Here is a 19,826-nt window from a genome sequence, read left to right as displayed (position 1 = left end):
TAAGTCAGGTGCCCACAGCACCACATAGTGGTATAAAACTCGTGGACTAGATATTTTCATTTTCAAGTGACTGGAATTAAAAAAAGGGAAAGAAAATATTTTTGATATGTGAAAATTACATGAAATGCAGGTGTGGTGGCACATGACTTTAATCCCAGAACTCAGAAGAGGGAGATGGATCTCTGTGAGTTCGAGGCCAGTTCTGCATAGTGAGTTCCAGGACAGCCAGAACTACATTATAACACCGTCTCATAATTAAAAACAAACAAGAAGAAAAAGAAAGTAGAAAGAAAAAATGACATAAAATTCAAATTTCACATGGAATTCCCATTTCACACAAAATTCAAATTTTGGTGGCTATAAATAATAGCTAGAATAGTCGCACTGGAGCTGCTCCACTGCTCCCTCGCTGCCACAGCAGGCCAGGCGGTAAGGCCCTGGGTAGCCCCACAGTTAGATCTGGCCGCTCCCAGGAAAGACTTATAAACTCAGCTCTTTAGGGTTACTGACACTTAGCACAGCGGGCAAGGCCCGGAGACGGCGGTTTACACGAACGCTAGCACCACTGCACGGGGCCTGCTCTGCACTCATCTCACCACCGAGAGGAAACCTAATCTCAAACGCTACCCAGAGGGCAACGTTCTTAGAGTCAGCGCTGCCGCGGTTCGATTCAGACGGTAGCTGATTACTTTCATAGACTTCCAGGCCTGGTTTTTGGTGTATTCTGCATCAACGAGTTTTGGATTTTTCCGAGAGAGAAGAATGAGAGGATCTCTTTCAGGGCTTGTCCTACAGAGAAAATACAGAACATAAATCTATGTGGCCTACACCGTAATGTTCCCAATCCCTGAGCAGCCCTTGGCCAGCACGGTGGCTACTGGCACAGATGGGCAGGTAGTCACTGAGTCTGGGACAGTGAAGGAAGAGGGTCCAGTGCAGCATCTTGGTTGCTCAGGCTATCCCCGCTTTACCCATCAAAGACGGGGAGCGTCAAGTCTTCCTTTGCTTACATCTAGGTTTACTGTTTGTTTTAAAACAGAATCTCCTATAGCCCATTTGTGGTCATTTGGATATGCTTGGCCCAGGGAGTGTAGCACCATCAGGAGGTGTGGCCTTGTTGGAAGTGTGTCACTGTAGGGGTGGGCAATGAGACCTTCCTCCTAACCATGTGAGGGGCAGCCTTCTCCTAATGGCCCTCAGATGAAGATATAGAGCTCTCAGCTCCTCCTGCACCATGGCTGCCTGGATGCTGCCATGCTCCCGCCTTGATGATAATGGACTGAACCGGTAAGCCAGCCCCGATTAAATGTTGGCCTTATAAGAGTTGCCTTGGTCATGGTGTCTGCTCACAGCAGTAAAACTCTGAGACACCATGCTACCTTCAAGCTCACTATACAGCCAAATGTGGCCTTGAATTCCTGACCCTGATTAGTGAACTCTCAATCACTGCTATTCTAAGTGGAAGCTACCACCTCTGGGTGGCATCTGATCTTAAAGAGTATGATTGTACTGGCTAGTTTTATGTCTGCCTGTTAAAAGCAAGAGTCATTGGAGTGGAGGGAGCCTTAGTTAAGAAAAATGCCTCCATAAGATCTAGCTTAAGACATTTCTTTAGTGATCAATGGGGGAGGGCACAGCCCATTGTGGGTGGTCCTGCCACTGGCTGAGATGATGGTTCTGAGTTCTATAAGGGAGCAGGCTGAGCAAGGCAGTAGGAGCAAGCCAGTTAAGTAACATCCTTCCATGGTCTCTGCATCATCCCCTGCCTACAGGTTCCTGCCCTGTGTGAGTTCCTGCCTTCATGGCTTTTGATGATGAACTGTTTGTTATATGGAACTGTGAGTGAAATTAACTTTTTCCTCCCCAAGTTGCTTTTGGTAATGGTTTTTCATCACAGCAATAGTGTCCCTAACTAAGACAATGATGTTCTGGTCACTATATATCTATTTCAGGGAATGGTTTTCCTTTTTGGAAGGTTCATCCAATGCCTACGATCACTGCTGTTCACAGCTGTGTGGCTACATGATTGCTGCCTACCAGAATAGCCTTCGCTGTGAATGCATTGTAGAGTCCAGTATAACACTGCAATTTGAAAAACAAGCCGGGGGGTTGGGGATTTAGCTCAGTGGTAGAGCGCTTGCCTAGCAAGCGCGAGGCCCTGGGTTCGGTCCCCAGCTCCGAAAAAAAGAAAAAAGAAAAAGAAAAAGAAGAAGAAAAAAAAAGAAAAAACCCACACCCGCGGATCCCGGCCCGCAGCAGCTCTCTGCTCCCAGACCCTGTGGGAAAGAGACCTCACCGCCTGGTCAGGTGGGCACTCCTAAGGCTGCAGAGCGGAAGAGACCACCAACACTGCCCACCCCTGCCCACATCCCTGGCCCAAGAGGAAACTGTATAAGGCCTCTGGGCTCCCGTGGGGGAGGGCCCAGGAGCGGCAGGACCCCTGTGCGTGAGACACCACCAGAACCAGAAGGAAACAGACCGGATAAACAGTTCTCTGCACCCAAATCCCGTGGGAGGGAGAGCTGAACCTTCAGAGAGGCAGACAAGCCTGGGAAACCAGAAGAGACTGCTCTCTGCACACACATCTCGGACGCCAGAGGAAAACACCAAAGGCCATCTGGAACCCTGGTGCACTGAAGCTCCCGGAAGGGGCGGTGCAGGTATTCCTGGTTGCTGCCGCCACAGAGAGCCCGTGGGCAGCACCCCGCGAGCGAACTTGAGCCTCGGGACCACAGGTAAGACCACCCTTTCTGCTGCAAGAAAGCTGCCTGGTGAACTCAAGACACAGGCCCACAGGAACAGCTGAAGACCTGTAGAGAGGAAAACTACACGCCCGAAAGCAGAACACTCTGTCCCCATAACTGACTGAAAGAGAGGAAAACAGGTCTATAGCACTCCTGACACACAGGCTTATAGGACAGTCTAGCCACTGTCAGAAATAGCAGAACAAAGTAACACTAGAGATAATCTGATGGCGAGAGGCAAGCGCAGGAACCCAAGCAACAGAAACCAAGACTACATGGCATCATCGGAGCCCAATTCTCCCACCAAAACAAACATGGAATATCCAAACACACCAGAAAAGCAAGATCTAGTTTCAAAATCATATTTGATCATGATGCTGGAGGACTTCAAGAAAGACGTGAAGAACTCCCTTAGGGAAACACAGGAAAACATTAATAAACAAGTAGAAGCCTACAGAGATGAATCGCAAAAATCCCTGAAAGAATTCCAGGAAAACACAATCAAACAGTTGAAGGAATTAAAAATGGAAATAGAAGCAATCAAGAAAAAACACATGGAAACAACCCTGGATATAGAAAACCAAAAGAAGAGACAAGGAGCTGTAGATACAAGCCTCACCAACAGAATACAAGAGATGGAAGAGAGAATCTCAGGAGCAGAAGATTCCATAGAAATCATTGACTCAACTGTCAAAGATAATGTAAAGCGGAAAAAGCTACTGGTCCAAAACATACAGTAAATCCAGGACTCAATGAGAAGATCAAACCTAAGGATAATAGGTATAGAAGAGAGTGAAGACTCCCAGCTCAAAGGACGAGTAAATATCTTCAACAAAATCATAGAAGAAAACTTCCCTAACCTAAAAAAAGAGATACCCATAGACATACAAGAAGCCTACAGAACTCCAAATAGATTGGACCAGAAAAGAAACACCTCCCGTCACATAATTGTCAAAACACCAAACGCACAAAATAAAGAAAGAATATTAAAAGCAGTAAGGGAAAAAGGTCAAGTAACATATAAAGGCAGACCTATCAGAATCACACCAGACTTCTCGCCAGAAACTATGAAGGCCAGAAGATCCTGGACTGATGTCATACAGACCCTAAGAGAACACAAATGCCAGCCCAGGCTACTGTATCCTGCAAAACTCTCAATTAACATAGATGGAGAAACCAAGATATTCCATGACAAAAACAAATTTACACAATATCTTTCTACAAATCCAGCACTACAAAGGATAATAAATGGTAAAGCCCAACATAAGGAGGCAAGCTATACCCTAGAAGAAGCAAGAAACAAATCGTCTTGGCAACAAAAGAAAGAGAATGAAAGCACACAAACATAACCTCACATCCAAATATGAATATAACGGGAAGCAATAATCACTATTCCTTAATATCTCTCAACATCAATGGCCTCAACTCCCCAATAAAAAGACATAGATTAACAAACTGGATACGCAACGAGGACCCTGCATTCTGCTGCCTACAGGAAACACACCTCAGAGACAAAGACAGACATTACCTCAGAGTGAAAGGCTGGAAAACAATTTTCCAAGCAAATGGTCAGAAGAAGCAAGCTGGAGTAGCCATTCTAATATCAAATAAAATCAATTTTCAACTAAAAGTCATCAAAAAAGATAAGGAAGGACACTTCATATTCATCAAAGGAAAAATCCACCAAGATGAACTCTCAATCCTAAATATCTATGCCCCAAATAAAAGGGCACCTACATATATAAAAGAAACCTTACTAAAGCTCAAAACACACATTGCACCTCACACAATAATAGTGGGAGATTTCAACACCCCACTCTCATCAATGGACAGATCATGGAAACAGAAATTAAACAGTGATGTTGACAGACTAAGAGAAGTCATGAGCCAAATGGACTTAACGGATATTTATAGAACATTCTATCCTAAAGCAAAAGGATATACCTTCTTCTCAGCTCCTCATGGTATTTTCTCCAAAATTGACCATATAATTGGTAAAAAAACGGGCCTCAACAGGTACAGAAAGATAGAAATAATCCCATGCGTGCTATCGGACCACCACGGCCTAAAACTGGTCTTCAATAACAATCAAGGAAGAATGCCCACATATACTTGGAAATTGAACAATGCTCTACTCAATGATAACCTGGTCAAGGAAGAAATAAAGAAAGAAATTAAAAACTTTTTAGAATTTAATGAAAATGAAGGTACAACATACCCAAACTTATGGGACACAATGAAAGCTGTGCTAAGAGGAAAACTCATAGTGCTGAGTGCCTGCAGAAAGAAACAGGAGACAGCATACATATATCAGCAGCTTGACAGCACACCTAAAAGCTCTAGAACAAAAAGAAGCAAATACACCCAGGAGGAGTAGAAGGCAGGAAATAATCAAACTCAGAGCTGAAATCAACCAAGTAGAAACAAAAAGGACCATAGAAAGAATCAACAGAACCAAAAGTTGGTTCTTTGAGAAAATCAACAAGATAGATAAACCCTTAGCCAGACTAACAAGAGGACACAGAGAGTACGTCCAAATTAACAAAATCAGAAATGAAAAGGGAGACATAACAACAGATTCAGAGGAAATTCAAAAAATCATCAGATCTTACTATAAAAACCTATATTCAACAAAACTTGAAAATCTTCAGGAAATGGACAATTTCCTAGACAGATACCAGGTACCGAAATTAAATCAGGAACAGATAAACCAGTTAAACAACCCCATAACTCCTAAGGAAATAGAAGCAGTCATTAAAGGTCTCCCAACCAAAAAGAGCCCAGGTCCAGACGGGTTTAGTGCAGAATTCTATCAAACCTTCATAGAAGACCTCATACCAATATTATCCAAACTATTCCACAAAATTGAAACAGATGGATCACTACCGAATACCTTCTACGAAGCCACAATTACTCTTATACCTAAACCATACAAAGACACAACAAAGAAAGAGAACTTCAGACCAATTTCCCTTATGAATATCGACGCAAAAATACTCAACAAAATTCTGGCAAACCGAATCCAAGAGCACATCAAAACAATCATCCACCATGACCAGGTAGGCTTCATCCCAGGTATGCAGGGATGGTTTAATATACGGAAAACCATCAACGTGATCCATTATATAAACAAACTGAAAGAACAAAACCACATGATCATTTCCTTAGACGCTGAGAAAGCATTTGACAAAATTCAACACCCCTTCATGATAAAAGTCCTGGAAAGAATAGGAATTCAAGGCCCATACCTGAACATAGTAAAAGCCATATACAGCAAACCAGTTGCTAACATTAAACTAAATGGAGAGAAACTTGAAGCAATCCCACTAAAATCAGGGACTAGACAAGGCTGCCCACTCTCTCCCTACTTATTCAATATAGTTCTTGAAGTTCTAGCCAGAGCAATCACACAACAAAAGGAGGTCAAGGGGATACAGATCGGAAAAGAAGAAGTCAAAATATCACTATTTGCAGATGATATGATAGTATATTTAAGTGATCCCAAAAGTTCCACCAGAGAACTACTAAAGCTGATAAACAACTTCAGCAAAGTGGCTGGGTATAAAATTAACTCAAATAAATCAGTTGCCTTCCTCTATACAAAAGAGAAACAAGCCGAGAAAGAAATTAGGGAAACGACACCCTTCATAATAGACCCAAATAATATAAAGTACCTCGGTGTGACTTTAACCAAGCAAGTAAAAGATCTGTACAATAAGAACTTCAAGACACTGAAGAAGGAAATTGAAGAAGACCTCAGAAGATGGAAAGATCTCCCATGCTCATGGATTGGCAGGATTAATATAGTAAAAATGGCCATTTTACCAAAAGCGATCTACAGATTCAATGCAATCCCCATCAAAATACCAATCCAATTCTTCAAAGAGTTAGACAGAACAATTTGCAAATTCATCTGGAATAACAAAAAACCCAGGACAGCTAAAGCTATCCTCAACAATAAAAGGACTTCAGGGGGAATCACTATCCCTGAACTCAAGCAGTATTACAGAGCAATAGTGATAAAAACTGCATGGTATTGGTACAGAGACAGACAGATAGACCAATGGAATAGAATTGAAGACCCAGAAATGAACTCACATACCTATGGTCACTTGATTTTTGACAAAGGAGCCAAAACCATCCAATGGAAAAAAGATAGCATTTTCAGCAAATGGTGCTGGTTCAACTGGAGGTCAACATGTAGAAGAATGCAGATCGATCCATGCTTATCACCCTGTACAAAGCTTAAGTCCAAGTGGATGAAGGACCTCCACATCAAACCAGACACACTCAAACTAATAGAAGAAAAACTAGGGAAGCATCTGGAACACATGGGCACTGGAAAAAATTTCCTGAACAAAACACCAATGGCTTATGCTCTAAGATCAAGAATCGACAAATGGGATCTCATAAAACTGCAAAGCTTCTGTAAGGCAAAGGACACTGTGGTTAGGACAAAACGGCAACCAACAGATTGGGAAAAGATCTTTACCAATCCTACAACAGATAGAGGCCTTATATCCAAAATTTACAAAGAACTCAAGAAGTTAGACCGCAGGGAAACAAATAACCCTATTAAAAAATGGGGCTCAGAGCTAAACAAAGAATTCACAGCTGAGGAATGCCGAATGGCTGAGAAACACCTAAAGAAATGTTCAACATCTTTAGTCATAAGGGAAATGCAAATCAAAACAACCCTGAGATTTCACCTCACACCAGTGAGAATGGCTAAGATCAAAAACTCAGGGGACAGCAGATCCTGGCGAGGATGCGGAGAAAGAGGAACACTCCTCCATTGTTGGTGGGGTTGCAAACTGGTACAACCATTCTGGAAATCAGTCTGGAGGATCCTCAGAAAATTGGACATTGAACTGCCTGAGGATCCAGCTATACCTCTCTTGGGCATATACCCAAAAGATGCCCCAACATATAAAAAAGACACGTGCTCCACTATGTTCATTGCAGCCTTATTTATAATAGCCAGAAGCTGGAAAGAACCCAGATGCCCTTCAACAGAGGAATGGATACAGAAAATGTGGTACATCTACACAATGGAATATTACTCAGCTATCAAAAACAACGGCTTTATGAAATTCGTAGGCAAATGGTTGGAACTGGAAAACATCATCCTGAGTGAGCTAACCCAATCACAGAAAGACATACATGGTATGCACTCATTGATAAGTGGCTATTAGCCCAAATGCTTGAATTACCCTAGATGCCTAGAACAAATGAAACTCAAGACGGATGATCAAAACGTGAATGCTTCACTCCTTCTTTAAAAGGGGAACAAGAATACCCTTGGCAGGGAAGAGAGAGGCAAAGATTAAAACAGAGACTGAAGGAACACCCATTCAGAGCCTGCCCCACATGTGGCCCATACATATACAGCCACCCAATTAGACAAGATGGATGAAGCAAAGAAGTGCAGACCGACAGGAGCCGGATGTAGATCGCTCCTGAGAGACACAGCCAGAATACAGCAAATACAGAGGCGAATACCAGCAGCATACCACTGAACTGAGAATAGAACCCCCGTTGAAGGAATCAGAGAAAGAACTGGAAGAGCTTGAAGGGGCTCGAGACCCCAAAAGTACAACAATGCCAAGCAACCAGAGCTTCCAGGGACTAAGCCACTAACTAAAGACTATACTTGGACTGACCCTGGACTCTGACCTCATAGGTAGCAATGAATATCCTAGTAAGAGCACCAGTGGAAGGGGAAGCCCTGCTAAGACTGAACCCCCAGTGAACTAGACTGGTGGGGGGAGGGCGGCAATGGGGGGAGGGTTGGGAGGGGAACACCCATAAGGAAGGGGAGGGGGAGGGGGATGTTTGCCCGGATACTGGGAAAGGGAATAACACTCGAAATGTATATAAGAAATACTCAAGTTAATAAAAAAAAAAAGAAAAGAAAAAAGAAAAACAAGCCGGGCATAGTAGCACACGTCTTTAATCGAAGCGTTCAGGAGGCAAAGGAAGATCTCTGTGAGCTCAAGGTCAGCCTGGACTATATACATGGTGAGCTGCAAGCCAGCCAGGGCTACAAAGTGGGTTCAAAACATACAAACAAAAAAGGGCAAGAGCTAGGCACAGTGCCTACATGCTTATAATCCTAGCTACTTGGAAAGCAGGTAGGTCAAGTTCAAGGATAGTCTCAGCTATATAGCAACAAAGATGAGAATCAGATAATTAGTCAGTAGGATGGGGATTAGGCCCACCTGTATTCTCAAGTCCACTGTCTAACCAGTCAGTGCTTTTTCTTAACCACTGAGCCACCTCTCTAGCCCCATGGAGGTGCTTATCCCTCCATGGGCCACATACCCAGGGGAAGCACTGCCCACCATGGGTTAGGCCCTCCCACATCAATCACCAATCAATCAAGAAAACACCTGTTCAGACATGCCTATACACCAATCTGATGGAGGTATTGTCACCTGAAGTGACCTCCTCCCACATTACTCTAGTTTGGGCCAAGTTGACAAAAATCTAACCACCACAATTGAATTCTTTAGTCTAAGATCCTGCCAGTCCAAGTTTCTGTTGGTGGTGGTGGTGATGGTGGCTATTTTGAGACAGGGTCTCACAGTATAACCCTGACTGGCCTGGAACCCACTATTTGGAACAGAAAATCCTGGAACCCACTATGTGGAACAGGCTGGCCCTGAACCCAATATTGAAGTCATGCTGCCTCTGTCTCTTGAGTGCAAGTGCAAGATTACAAATGTGCACCACTATGCCTGGCCATCATTCCACATTATTTTTTTAATCATCTTAGCTTTTCCTTTGAGCAATAAGATACATTATATGGAAGAACATCATTATTACAGATCTGAAAATATAATCACCTTGATCCCCGGAAATATGCTGTAGAATTCTTCTTTTCCCATGGCCATTGTGCTGCTGACCTAAAAATACAGATTTTTTAAATTAGTTTGGGGCTTTTCCCTAGACTATGTATGTTTTAATCCTTTCTGAAGATTAGTTCAGAATGTTGCACCTTTAAATAAATCCATTCAGGGTTACTAAAACAAGCTATGAACAAAACCACAAGCCCTCTGTTAGCATTTTGACAGTCTGAAGGAGCTCACAAGGAATAGCTACAAATTCACCAGGCCAGTAACATCAGCTTACAGATACAAAAGAGCAGAGTCCGAGCGGCATGCACAGGACTGTTGAGTTGGCACAGACAGGGCACAGACAGGGTTTCCTCTCTAGGTAGAAGGCTATTAATAAAACCAGCATGTGACAAGAAATGCAAAGGAATTGAGTGAAAGGGAATTATGTTTTGGAAGCAAGATCACCAAAGGTGCGTAGTCTGTTATCTAAAAGTGTCTTGGGCTTCTTAACGCTTCATGAAGTGCTCTAAAAACGATAAAGGCCCTCAAACTCCATAGTTAGCAAGTATTATCGTGACCAGCCTTCCTCACTGAAACTCTAGCTCACATCACTTTAAGTCCCAGCTTTCTATGGTGCTGAGAAATAAACCAGCACTGTGTGTGCTGGAGAAGCAGTCTACCAACTCAGCAACATTTCCAGGCCCATCTTTCCCTTTCATTATGGAACAGGTTCACAGTGGGTGTCGAAGGCTATGTAGCCGAGTAGCCCAGGCTGGACTTGATACCCTCTTCCTGCTTGAGCCTTGCAAGTGCTGGGATTACATGAGGTGTTTGCCACCTGGCCCGGCTAGCACTTTCTCTTTGTTTCCTTTTGTTTCAAGACTGGCTCTCACTACACAGCCTTTGCTGGCCTAGAGTTCACTGCTTAGCTCAGGCTGCCCCTGAATTTGCAGTGAGCCCCACTTGCTTCTGCTTCCTGAATGCCAGGATGGCAGGCCTGTACCACCCCTGGTGACAACTCTTACCTGAATCTCCAGCTCGGGGCCAGAACGATTTCTTAGTGTAAAGACACCGTACACTGATTGGAGGGTTTTGTCTTTTTGTATTCAATGGGAAATGACACAAGCGTTGTTTCAAACTCTCAGGCAAAGCACGAAGATGAAAGCACAATATCTGGGATTCCCTTATCACCACAGCTACGGAAGACTCCAGTGAGGGAGTTCTCGGGGACGGAAAGAAGGCTCAACGGCTAACAGCATGTAACGCCCTTGAGTTCAGTTCCCAGTGCCCTCGTCTGACAGCTCACAACTGTCTGTAACTCCAGCTCCAGAGGATCCAACACCCTCTTCAGGCCTCTGTCATTGTGCATAACCCCACAGAGACACACATAATTTAAATGTAGGAGATAATTTAAAAAAAAAAAAAAAGAAAGAAAAAGAATTTCTTTCCATGGCTCTCTGTACATACTAAGCACAGCACTTGGGAAGTAACAGCAGAAGGATCAGTCATTCAGGGTCATCCTCAACTGCAGAGGGAATCTGAAGTCAACCTGGGCTATGTGTCTCAAAAGTAAATAAAATGAGCTGTTTTCTGCTCAACTCTCCATGTAGCTGAGTCTTCCTCCTGCTTTCCAGAGTGCTAGACACTGAGGCCGGTACGCTGTACATTCCAGGCATGTGCCCCAGCACTGAACCACATCCGTAGCCCTCATGGACACTGATTCTGCTTTCCTCCCTACCCACAGCACACCTGGTGACATCTGGAAACATTTCTGAGGAACTGTAACTGGCATTTGGTGGGCAGAGGCAAGAGATGTTAGCTATCCTGTAAGGAATAGGCCAGCTCCTTACCACAAGGAATTACCCAGTCAAATACCAGTATAACCAAGACTGACAAGCATGCTTGATGTAACGGAAGGCAGGCCTTCTGCTTTGGGGGCTTTTTGTTTGGTTTGGTTTGGGTTGGTAACACTTTCTGTGTTTTGATCAGTCCCTTTTGAATCTTGGGCCACACTTGCAGGAAAATTCAAGGTGACCTTGTTCTGTATAGCAAGTCTGGTTATATGGGCAGGGAGTCATCGGAGTAACACAAATACTGTATGAATCGTGGGTGTAAAATATAGCTGGCTTAGACCCTGAAAAGTACGGTAGGGTGGAATCAACAGGCTAAGCTTAGCATGCCTCAGTTATGAACAGAAAGTTTTGGAATACACTTGCCCCTAATATACCAAGGATCCACTATAACCCATCATTAGCACCAAATACCAAGTACATCCCAAATTTAAAAGCCAGGCAGAGCAGTCTCTACCTTTAATACTAGTATCTGGGAGGGCAAAGCCCAGTATCCAGGTAGATTAGGGTTTAAGACCAGCCTGAGCTGATAGCATATTTCAAGGACAGCCTGGGTTACAAAGCCAGGCCCTGTTTCAACAAATTACCTATCCCTCCTTACAATAAGGTCAGTTAATTTACTCTCATTACCATAGCGACTAAAAGTATGGTGGCTCATGTCTGTGATCCCAGAGTGAGAGAAACAGGAGGATTACTTGAGTTTGAGGCCAGGATGGGGTACTGAGTGAGACCCTATGTCAAAAGGAAAGGTTAATTCTCTCTTAAAGAAAGAATGACTAAAATGTAAAACGAATGAAAGAAAATAGACTGGAAAGGCCTCAGCGCTCGAGTACTTGGTGCTCTTGCAGAGGATCTGGGTTCAGTTCCCAGCTCTCACATGGCAGCTCACTAACCATCTACAACTCTGGATCTAGGGGATTTGGTGCCCTCCTCTAACTTCTGCAGGCACTAGGCATGCATACATGTAGTATACATGCAAACATGGAGACACTCATACACATAGAAAATGATCTTTAAAAAGCTTCCAGACTTTTTTTTTTTTTAAAGATTTACTTATTTGCTTATATAAGTATATTGTAGCTGTCCTCAGACACACCAGAAGAGGGCATCGGATCTCATTACAGATGGTTGTGAGCCACTATGTAGCTGCTGGGATTTGAACTCAGGACCTCTGAAAGAGCAGTCAGTGCTCTTAACCACTGAGCCATCTCTCCAGCCCACTTCAAGACTCTTATAACCCTTCCTTTAGAGGCCCTGCTGACAAACTAGGAGAGATTCTTCTGCCCTTTTTTGACAGTGATTTTTCCATTCAGAGACAGGGTCTTATGATTTCCAGGCTGTCCTCAAACTCACTGCATAGCTGAGGTTGTCCTTGAACCCCCCACCTCCATCTCCCCAGCATAAGCCACTATAACCAGTTTATGTAGAGCTGGTGTCAAATCCTGGACTTCACACGTGCCAGGAAAGTGTTCTACCAACTAAATTATATAACCTTAGCCCCAACATGAATATTTATAGACACGCAAAACTGCTTATGCTATTAACAACAGTCTGCTGACTTTTATGTTTGCGTGTATGTGTGTGTGTATACAACCACCTGTACGTACATATTTGCCCAGAGGAAGATGACAGATGTCAATCTTTATTCGCTTGAGAAATGGTCTTCCACTGAACCTGATGCTCACCATGTCGGCCAGACCAGCTCACCAGCGAGCTCCCAGGATCCACCTGTCTCTGTCTGCCCCCCTGAACACTGGAGGTTACAGGTACCTAGAACCATGCTTAAGTTTTACATGGATGTTACAGATGCAAGCTCAGATCCTCAGCAAGAACTCTTACCTACTAAGCCATCTCCAGAGCCCAGACAGTAGTCTTAAATTAATGACTATATCCTACTGCTTACTTCAAGAAAACCCACCAAGAGGAAAAAACAAAACCTTTCTAAAGGACCTACCTTAACAGATCTTCTCTGAAGAGGTCCCACCGCCCAAGACCTGTAGGATAAAGTGGCCACACAGCAGGACCCCCTTCCCAAAATGTCCACGCAGGGTACATTATATCATGGTACTCCGATGTCTTTGAAGGAAACAGAAAGGCATTCTATGTAAGTTTTGGGAGAGAATGAATGAGAAGTAGCTGGGCGCATTCTTTAGATAGAGTTGGGATAAATGCCTTCACAGTGCCCACCTGCCAGAGAAGTATCTTCTTTGTCTAGAGGTCTATATTCTAGACATTAGATCTGGGAATACAATACGACTTAGTGATCCGGCACTTACCTAGCATAAATGAAGACCTCAGTTCAATACCCATCACCAGAGAACAAAACAACGCCTTATACCTAGACTAGAGGTATTTATAGGCAAGAATTACCATGGGCTAAAAGTAATAGACTCACCAAGTGATCTAAGTTTGAGGCTACCCTGGTCTACAAAGTGAGTTCCAAGACAGCCCCGTCTCAAAAAAAAGCAATAGATCCCCCGAATCCCAGAAATTTTAACCATATTAAGCATTAAGGTCAAGTTTTTCAGTTCCTCAAAATTCTGGAGGGTTTTCTTTTCTTTTTTAAGCATGTGAGAGATAATATTCCCAATTACGAATAATCGGTTCTGTCAAAACATAACTACTCTCACATCTTGGTGTTTCCCTGCTTTACCAGTTCTTAGTTCTTTTCCAGGGGGTATTTGAGAGTAAGAATCAGGAAATACCATTAGTTATAGTAGTCTGAATGCTAACCCTTCCTCTTCACAGCTATGAGCGAGTGCTCTATTTTAGCCTCGATCTCCTAGATGGGGGAAATGATATCCCTAATTCTACCTATGGGTTTATTTTTCAACACAAAATGACTTAAAATATTTTAAAAGGATGGTGTGCAATGAATATGTGTGTGTGTTATATTAAAGGCATGTTTCTTGGGAAGCTGCTCTTGGGTGAGTCCACCAGCCCCAAGGACAGAAGCCAGGGGGAAGAGAGAGAAAGAGCATGTAGAGAGAGAAGGAAGAGGATGAGGAAGCGGAAGAAGAGAGAGAGGGGGAGGGGGAGCACAGTGTGATGAATATTTAATAAGCACAATCTGGTCTTACACTGTGTCACCACTGACCTCACACTGGCTCGTCAATAAATCCTCAGCTGCCCATTGATCAGAAGGGCCAAGGGCAGAATGGGAGAATGCAGGTGGAGTCCAGTCACAAACATCTCTTGGGAGGAGTTAGTTGTTGCTGCTTTGAGATAGGGTCTTGCTGTGTATCCCTGGCTGGCCTAGAACTTACTATGCCTACTATAGGCTGCCTCAAATGTAGAGATACTTCTAGCTCTGCTTCCTTAGTGCTAGGATTACAGGCAGAAGCCATCAAGTCCAGCTCACAGCATACGGCTCATCAAGCATTCCCAACACAGCTCCACAGTCAGCCAAAGCTGGCAGACTCTATTTCCCTTTGGACAGTACGGTCAGTGACTGTGAGAAACAGGAGGGAAGTAGGGATGAAAATGAAGCGAGAAGATTCATGGTCACACTAGGACCTGGCACTTTTGAGAAATCAGCACGAACCACTTATAATGCAGAAAAAAGAAATCTAGAGAGAAAGAAAACCGTGATAAAGAAGAATGGGGTGGCCATCCGAGAGATGGCATGGAAGTGTTTGCCTTGAGAGCATTGAAGACCAAAGTTCCAGCCCCCAAACCTACAAAAAGCTGGGCACAGTGGCACAGAGTGGATCCCAGGGCCTTGCCCGCCAAACTCCCAGTGGCCCAATCAGTAAAGCCCCAGGCCAGACACAAAAAATGAAGCAGACACCTCCTAAGGCATGACACAAATGGCTGACCTCTGGCTCTCTGTGCACACATATACATCCATGTGCAACTGTCCTCGCATGAAAGGACAACACGAAGTAAGAATACTGCTTTGAAGAAACCAAACCAGAACACACGTTCTTTCCCAAAGATTATGGACTATCTTCTTTGAGTCTCCTGACCCTACTCAGTGTAGGGAGCCATATTGGATTTGGGCCTGGCCGCTTTGTGACTGTATGGCCACAGTTGGTGCAGGCGCCGACACTCAGAATGCCTCATTTCTACAGAAGGCCCCTCCTCACCAATATACCATCTGCATGAACCTGAGCCTGGACAAGCTGTCTTCTGCCCCAAGTTCTCTAAGTCTGTGCTTGTTACCCGATTACTACTATTGGGTAACTGTAGGACCCCAGTAGGCCTCCCGTCCCCAACCCTCTCCTCCCCACTCTCTTGGCTACCCTAAGCTTATCTGAACAACATGCTGTTTAGGCACAAACCATGTGGAGTGACCCAGCACCTATGCTGGGTCCATGGGATGCAGGCATTGGGAGGACAGATGGTACTCAGCACTATGGCTATTGGATATAATATAGGAATGTGAGAAACTTTTTTCCCAACAGAAGCATTTCCTAACTAACGTATGAACTTCCCTGACCCTTCTCTCAATGCTCTATGTTCCTGAGGTACCTCACTCTCTAGCCCTAGCTTTAGACACTGAGGCAATCTTACAGTGTGTATGGGTCTTCAATTCTATCTCTTCAGTCTTATTTTATGACTGAATTAACACAGGCTAAGTTCAGTCCTGGATCTCCGGTCTCATCCTCACTAACACCCATCCCTACTGCCAGGGGAGAAGCTCTCTTGCCCACCCCGGAGGACCGCCTTCCGCTCCCTCCCATGTGCCCCTTTCCTGTCCTCACCTTACTGAAGGAGAAGACAGGGATGGTAGGCTCCATCCACTTAGGAACCTGAGGATAGTCTCGGACATTGATTACCATTTCCATGTCAGGGAGGCGACGGATCACTTCCAAAATAAAGTGTTCTACACCACTACACCTGTTAACCAGACAAAAACACAAGAGCATCAGAGCAGTGCCTGCAGGCTGTAGGAAGGATCCTAACATTAAAGTGAGGGGAGCCAGTGCCCAGATCACCACTCCACTGCAGTCCCCTAAAAGCAATGCTTCTAAAGGGACTACCTACATGGAGCAGGTTATCCCTTCTTAGCTAAATTGCTCCAACAATCCTAACTTAGAATACTACTTCTCCACTTGCTGCCAGGTTTTTATTTCCTCAACACAGAACTGTTTAATTAATAGATGAGATGCAAATTTTAATACAGAGACTGGAAGACCTCATTTTCTATTTGAGTTCCTTGGCCTTCCTTACCAGACAGGGAGACTGTTAACAGTTTGGATCTTGAATGTCTGGCCCTCAGCTTTGCCTGACTAGGAGGTGATGGTAAACGTTGAAGAGGTAGGTGGTTTTAGATCACGGGAGTTATTCCCTCAAAGGAGACTGTAAGCTGTTGGGTTCTCTCTGCCTTCCTCAACTCCCTCTCACGTTCCAGAGCGACAGGAGGTAAGCAGGTTTCTCTGCCGTATACCTCCAGGTTGTGCTACATAACTATAGGCCCCAAAAGCAAGAGGGCCATCTGACCATGGAAGGAATCCGTGAGCCACGGTAAACCTTCCTCCGCAGTTACTTGTCTCAGATGTTTCGTGGCAGTATCAGAAACCTAACTCTGATACCTTTTTTTTTAATACCGTGATTAGGTCTGGAGGAAGGAAACCTTTCATATCTTCAACCTAAACACAGACCATTCTCAACATTAGTTTTGCAAGACAGAAATGTCATTGAAACAATCAGGAAGACCACAAAACCACTTTCGGCCTAGACTCCCTGAGAGTGTGTATCATGTATTTATGAATGAATGAAAGAAAGGGAAATGCTTAGCTTCTTTCTGCCTCTATCCTTTGAGCTCCTAACAGACAGACTGGTCAGAATTTTCTGGCAACCTGGCTAGCCTGAAACTTAGCATAGAGGCCATGTGGCCTCAGACTTTCCCAAGAGCCAGGATTACAGCCACTGTGCCAGGCTAAAACAGTTTTACATACAAGAAGACAACCATTGCTCATAAACATCACATCATCATAATTCATTCATTATTAGTAATGAGGAAGCGTCAAAGAAACCAGGCAACGTTTAACAAGCTGACCGACAAAGATTTTCAAAGTCTAACGCACAGCAGTGTGTTAGAGGGTATGAGGTCTACTTCAGAGCATATAAGCCAGACATGGTGGCCCACACCTTTATTCCTAGCACTGTGGAGATACAAACAGTTGGAACTCTGAGTTCAAGGCCAGCCTGGTTTATGTAGCAAGTTCCAGACCAACTAGAGCTAAATAATGAGATGCTATCTCAAACAAATTAGTAAATTAATTCATTAATTAAAATATCTTTTAAGAGCATGGGGAACAAAAACAAAATACATCACTTGGCCTAGTTACTCTGGGACTTTAGCCCACGGGTATACATGACCAGCACAATCAAAGGTGTACACATAAGAATGCTCGCTACGGCAATGGCTGTATTAACCAAATTTTGCAGGGGTGTTGTAAGGAGTAATTTAAATATTCTGATAGAGGACTCAATGAAGAAATCTGTGCAGTGAGTTATCTATGCAGCCATGAAAGCCAGGCCCACAACAGACACTCATCAGTCCCTCTGCTTCACTTCACCTACAGCCCACATCACCCCGCCAGGTCTCATCTGCCTGTTCCTCACAGCTTGTGGAAACAGGCAAAGGGAAGGGACAGAGCCAAAGCCATCACAGTTGGTGATGAACACTGGGCTCACATAAAATAGCTGGTATAAAAATAAAATAAAGTCCCAGGCAAGGGGAGATGACCCATACTGAAATGTGAGGCCCTAAAATGCGAGGGAAGAGGCACTTCTTAATCCTCTAGCTGGTTCCTAGGAGTGCTACCAAGTCAGCCTGCAACGTAATAACACTGTTAGAGCACGCCAGAAGGTACCTGGAGGGAAACATGCAGTCGTCTTCCCTGAATAATCTGTGCTTAATGATCTGGTAGTGGGTTCCTAACCTCCGTCTGACCACCTCGGCCATCATCTTCCTGGAGATTCCACCTCGGAAAGGAGTCAGATCCTCTTCTATGACCCTGTGCAAGAATGGGAAACATGGAGCCAAAGCAGGCCGAGAGACTGACGACGTCATCCCACCCAGTCCCAGGCGTTCTGTTTAGAGAATACACTAAGCAGGGGGAAGAGAGGAATGAGCAGCTCTACTACAAGAGCACCACGGGGAACTGAAGAAAACATCAAACTCGGCAGCACAGGCCGCAGTAACCAGGGAATAAATCCCATCTCCTTCCAAGTTCACACAGAGTGAGTTTCAGTAAGTATCATTAGCAGCAGGTGAATCTTTGAGAGACTCAACTTTCGGGAGAAAAAGAAAGCACATGTTGCTAAATACCACGGGGAATAGAGGATGTGGAAAGCACTGAGACTCTCCCATCCCAGGGCATTTCCATACATTAGCAGAGCCACCTAAGATACCTTTTCCGCTCTCGAGATGTGCTTAGATCACTGACAATTGCCATCAAGATCTCTCAAGGGACTTGGGGGAGGTGCCTATGACAAGAATCCAGCTCTCAGAGACACATCAATATAGACTCACCCGTGATAGCAGCTGCAGTTTTGACTTGAACATGGTTCATAATTCTCCAAAGCCCTGTTAATTTGGTCAATAAATACTTTCCATTTTGAGCCTTCAAAAAGTGAAGGAAACGAGAGTTAACAGAATACCCCTGGCACTCGCATTTGCAAGCAGCAGGCAGAAGCAACAGAAGACCAACACTTGGAGAAATTCCCCTTCCTTTCCCAGTAGTGGAAATGCCAAGGATTCTTTGGGTTACTTGTCGGGGCTTGAGTCAAGTCTGCTTCTCTACCTGCGCCATCAGGTATCTAAGAAATTGGAAAAGTCAGAAGCTTAATGTTCGGCCCTCAATAGGTTAAGGAGACACTGGACTTAGACATGGATTCTCACCTAATCAAACTGGGCCCCACCGAGACAATCAATGCAAACTCTTGGACATAATCCTCCCTCATCTATTCTGTCCTAACAGCTAAGTGCCTCTAGGAAGGCACAGAACAGCGTTCTGCTGTAAACGGGGAACATTCTTCTTTTCCTACCATCCCCAATTCCGGAGTTTGGGGTTACTCTCCAGGGTCTAGAACCAGAAGAAGAGGCCCACCAGACACCTATGCTCGCCCCCGCCCGCTTCTCAGCTCGCGCAGCAGCCGCATAGCATCCTCCGCGCGCCGGGGGCTAGCGCGAGCACCCAGGGACCCGAGCAGACCCCGAGCCGAGGCGGCAAGCTCAGCCCTGCCCGGAGCCCACCTGAGTCCTTCTGGCGGCCCTGCACCGGGAACAGGAGCAATAACAGCATCCATGGCCTAAGCCTACAGCCCGACAGCCGCTCCATCACCCGCAGACCACTGCGGATTCCGACCGGCACGCCGGCGGAAGCGCCGCCCGGCAGAAGGATGGCGGCGGACGCCTCGGCACGTGGGAACTGCCCTAC

At 44.7% G+C, this 19,826-nt stretch overlaps 1 protein-coding gene across 3 annotated transcripts in view; it reads right to left on the bottom strand.

Annotated features, from left to right (window-relative positions):
• The window catches only part of Poglut1 (protein O-glucosyltransferase 1), a 27,848-nt gene extending 8,022 nt beyond the window's left edge, over positions 1–19,826 (bottom strand). The window contains exons 1-7 of one of the 3 annotated variants that reach the window (NM_001100652.1): positions 19,643–19,826; positions 18,920–19,010; positions 18,258–18,401; positions 16,140–16,275; positions 13,388–13,509; positions 9,593–9,652; positions 690–789 (exon numbers count right to left, since the gene is read on the bottom strand). In NM_001100652.1, the coding sequence (NP_001094122.1) occupies positions 690–789; positions 9,593–9,652; positions 13,388–13,509; positions 16,140–16,275; positions 18,258–18,401; positions 18,920–19,010; positions 19,643–19,727 (738 nt within the window). In that variant the 5' untranslated portion in view covers positions 19,728–19,826. Of the gene's footprint in view, positions 1–689; positions 790–9,592; positions 9,653–13,387; positions 13,510–16,139; positions 16,276–18,257; positions 18,402–18,919; positions 19,207–19,642 lie in introns of all 3 variants that reach the window. The other 2 variants (XM_087575826.1, XR_015632668.1) reach the window with 2 other exon arrangements.

This window comes from Rattus norvegicus, chromosome 11, assembly GCF_021556685.1.
Source record: "Rattus norvegicus strain SHRSP/BbbUtx chromosome 11, alternate assembly SHRSP_T2T, whole genome shotgun sequence".
NCBI lineage: Eukaryota > Metazoa > Chordata > Mammalia > Rodentia > Muridae > Rattus > Rattus norvegicus.
Note: the sequence above shows the minus strand (reverse complement) of the source record. Positions and strands in the feature narration are given on the sequence as shown.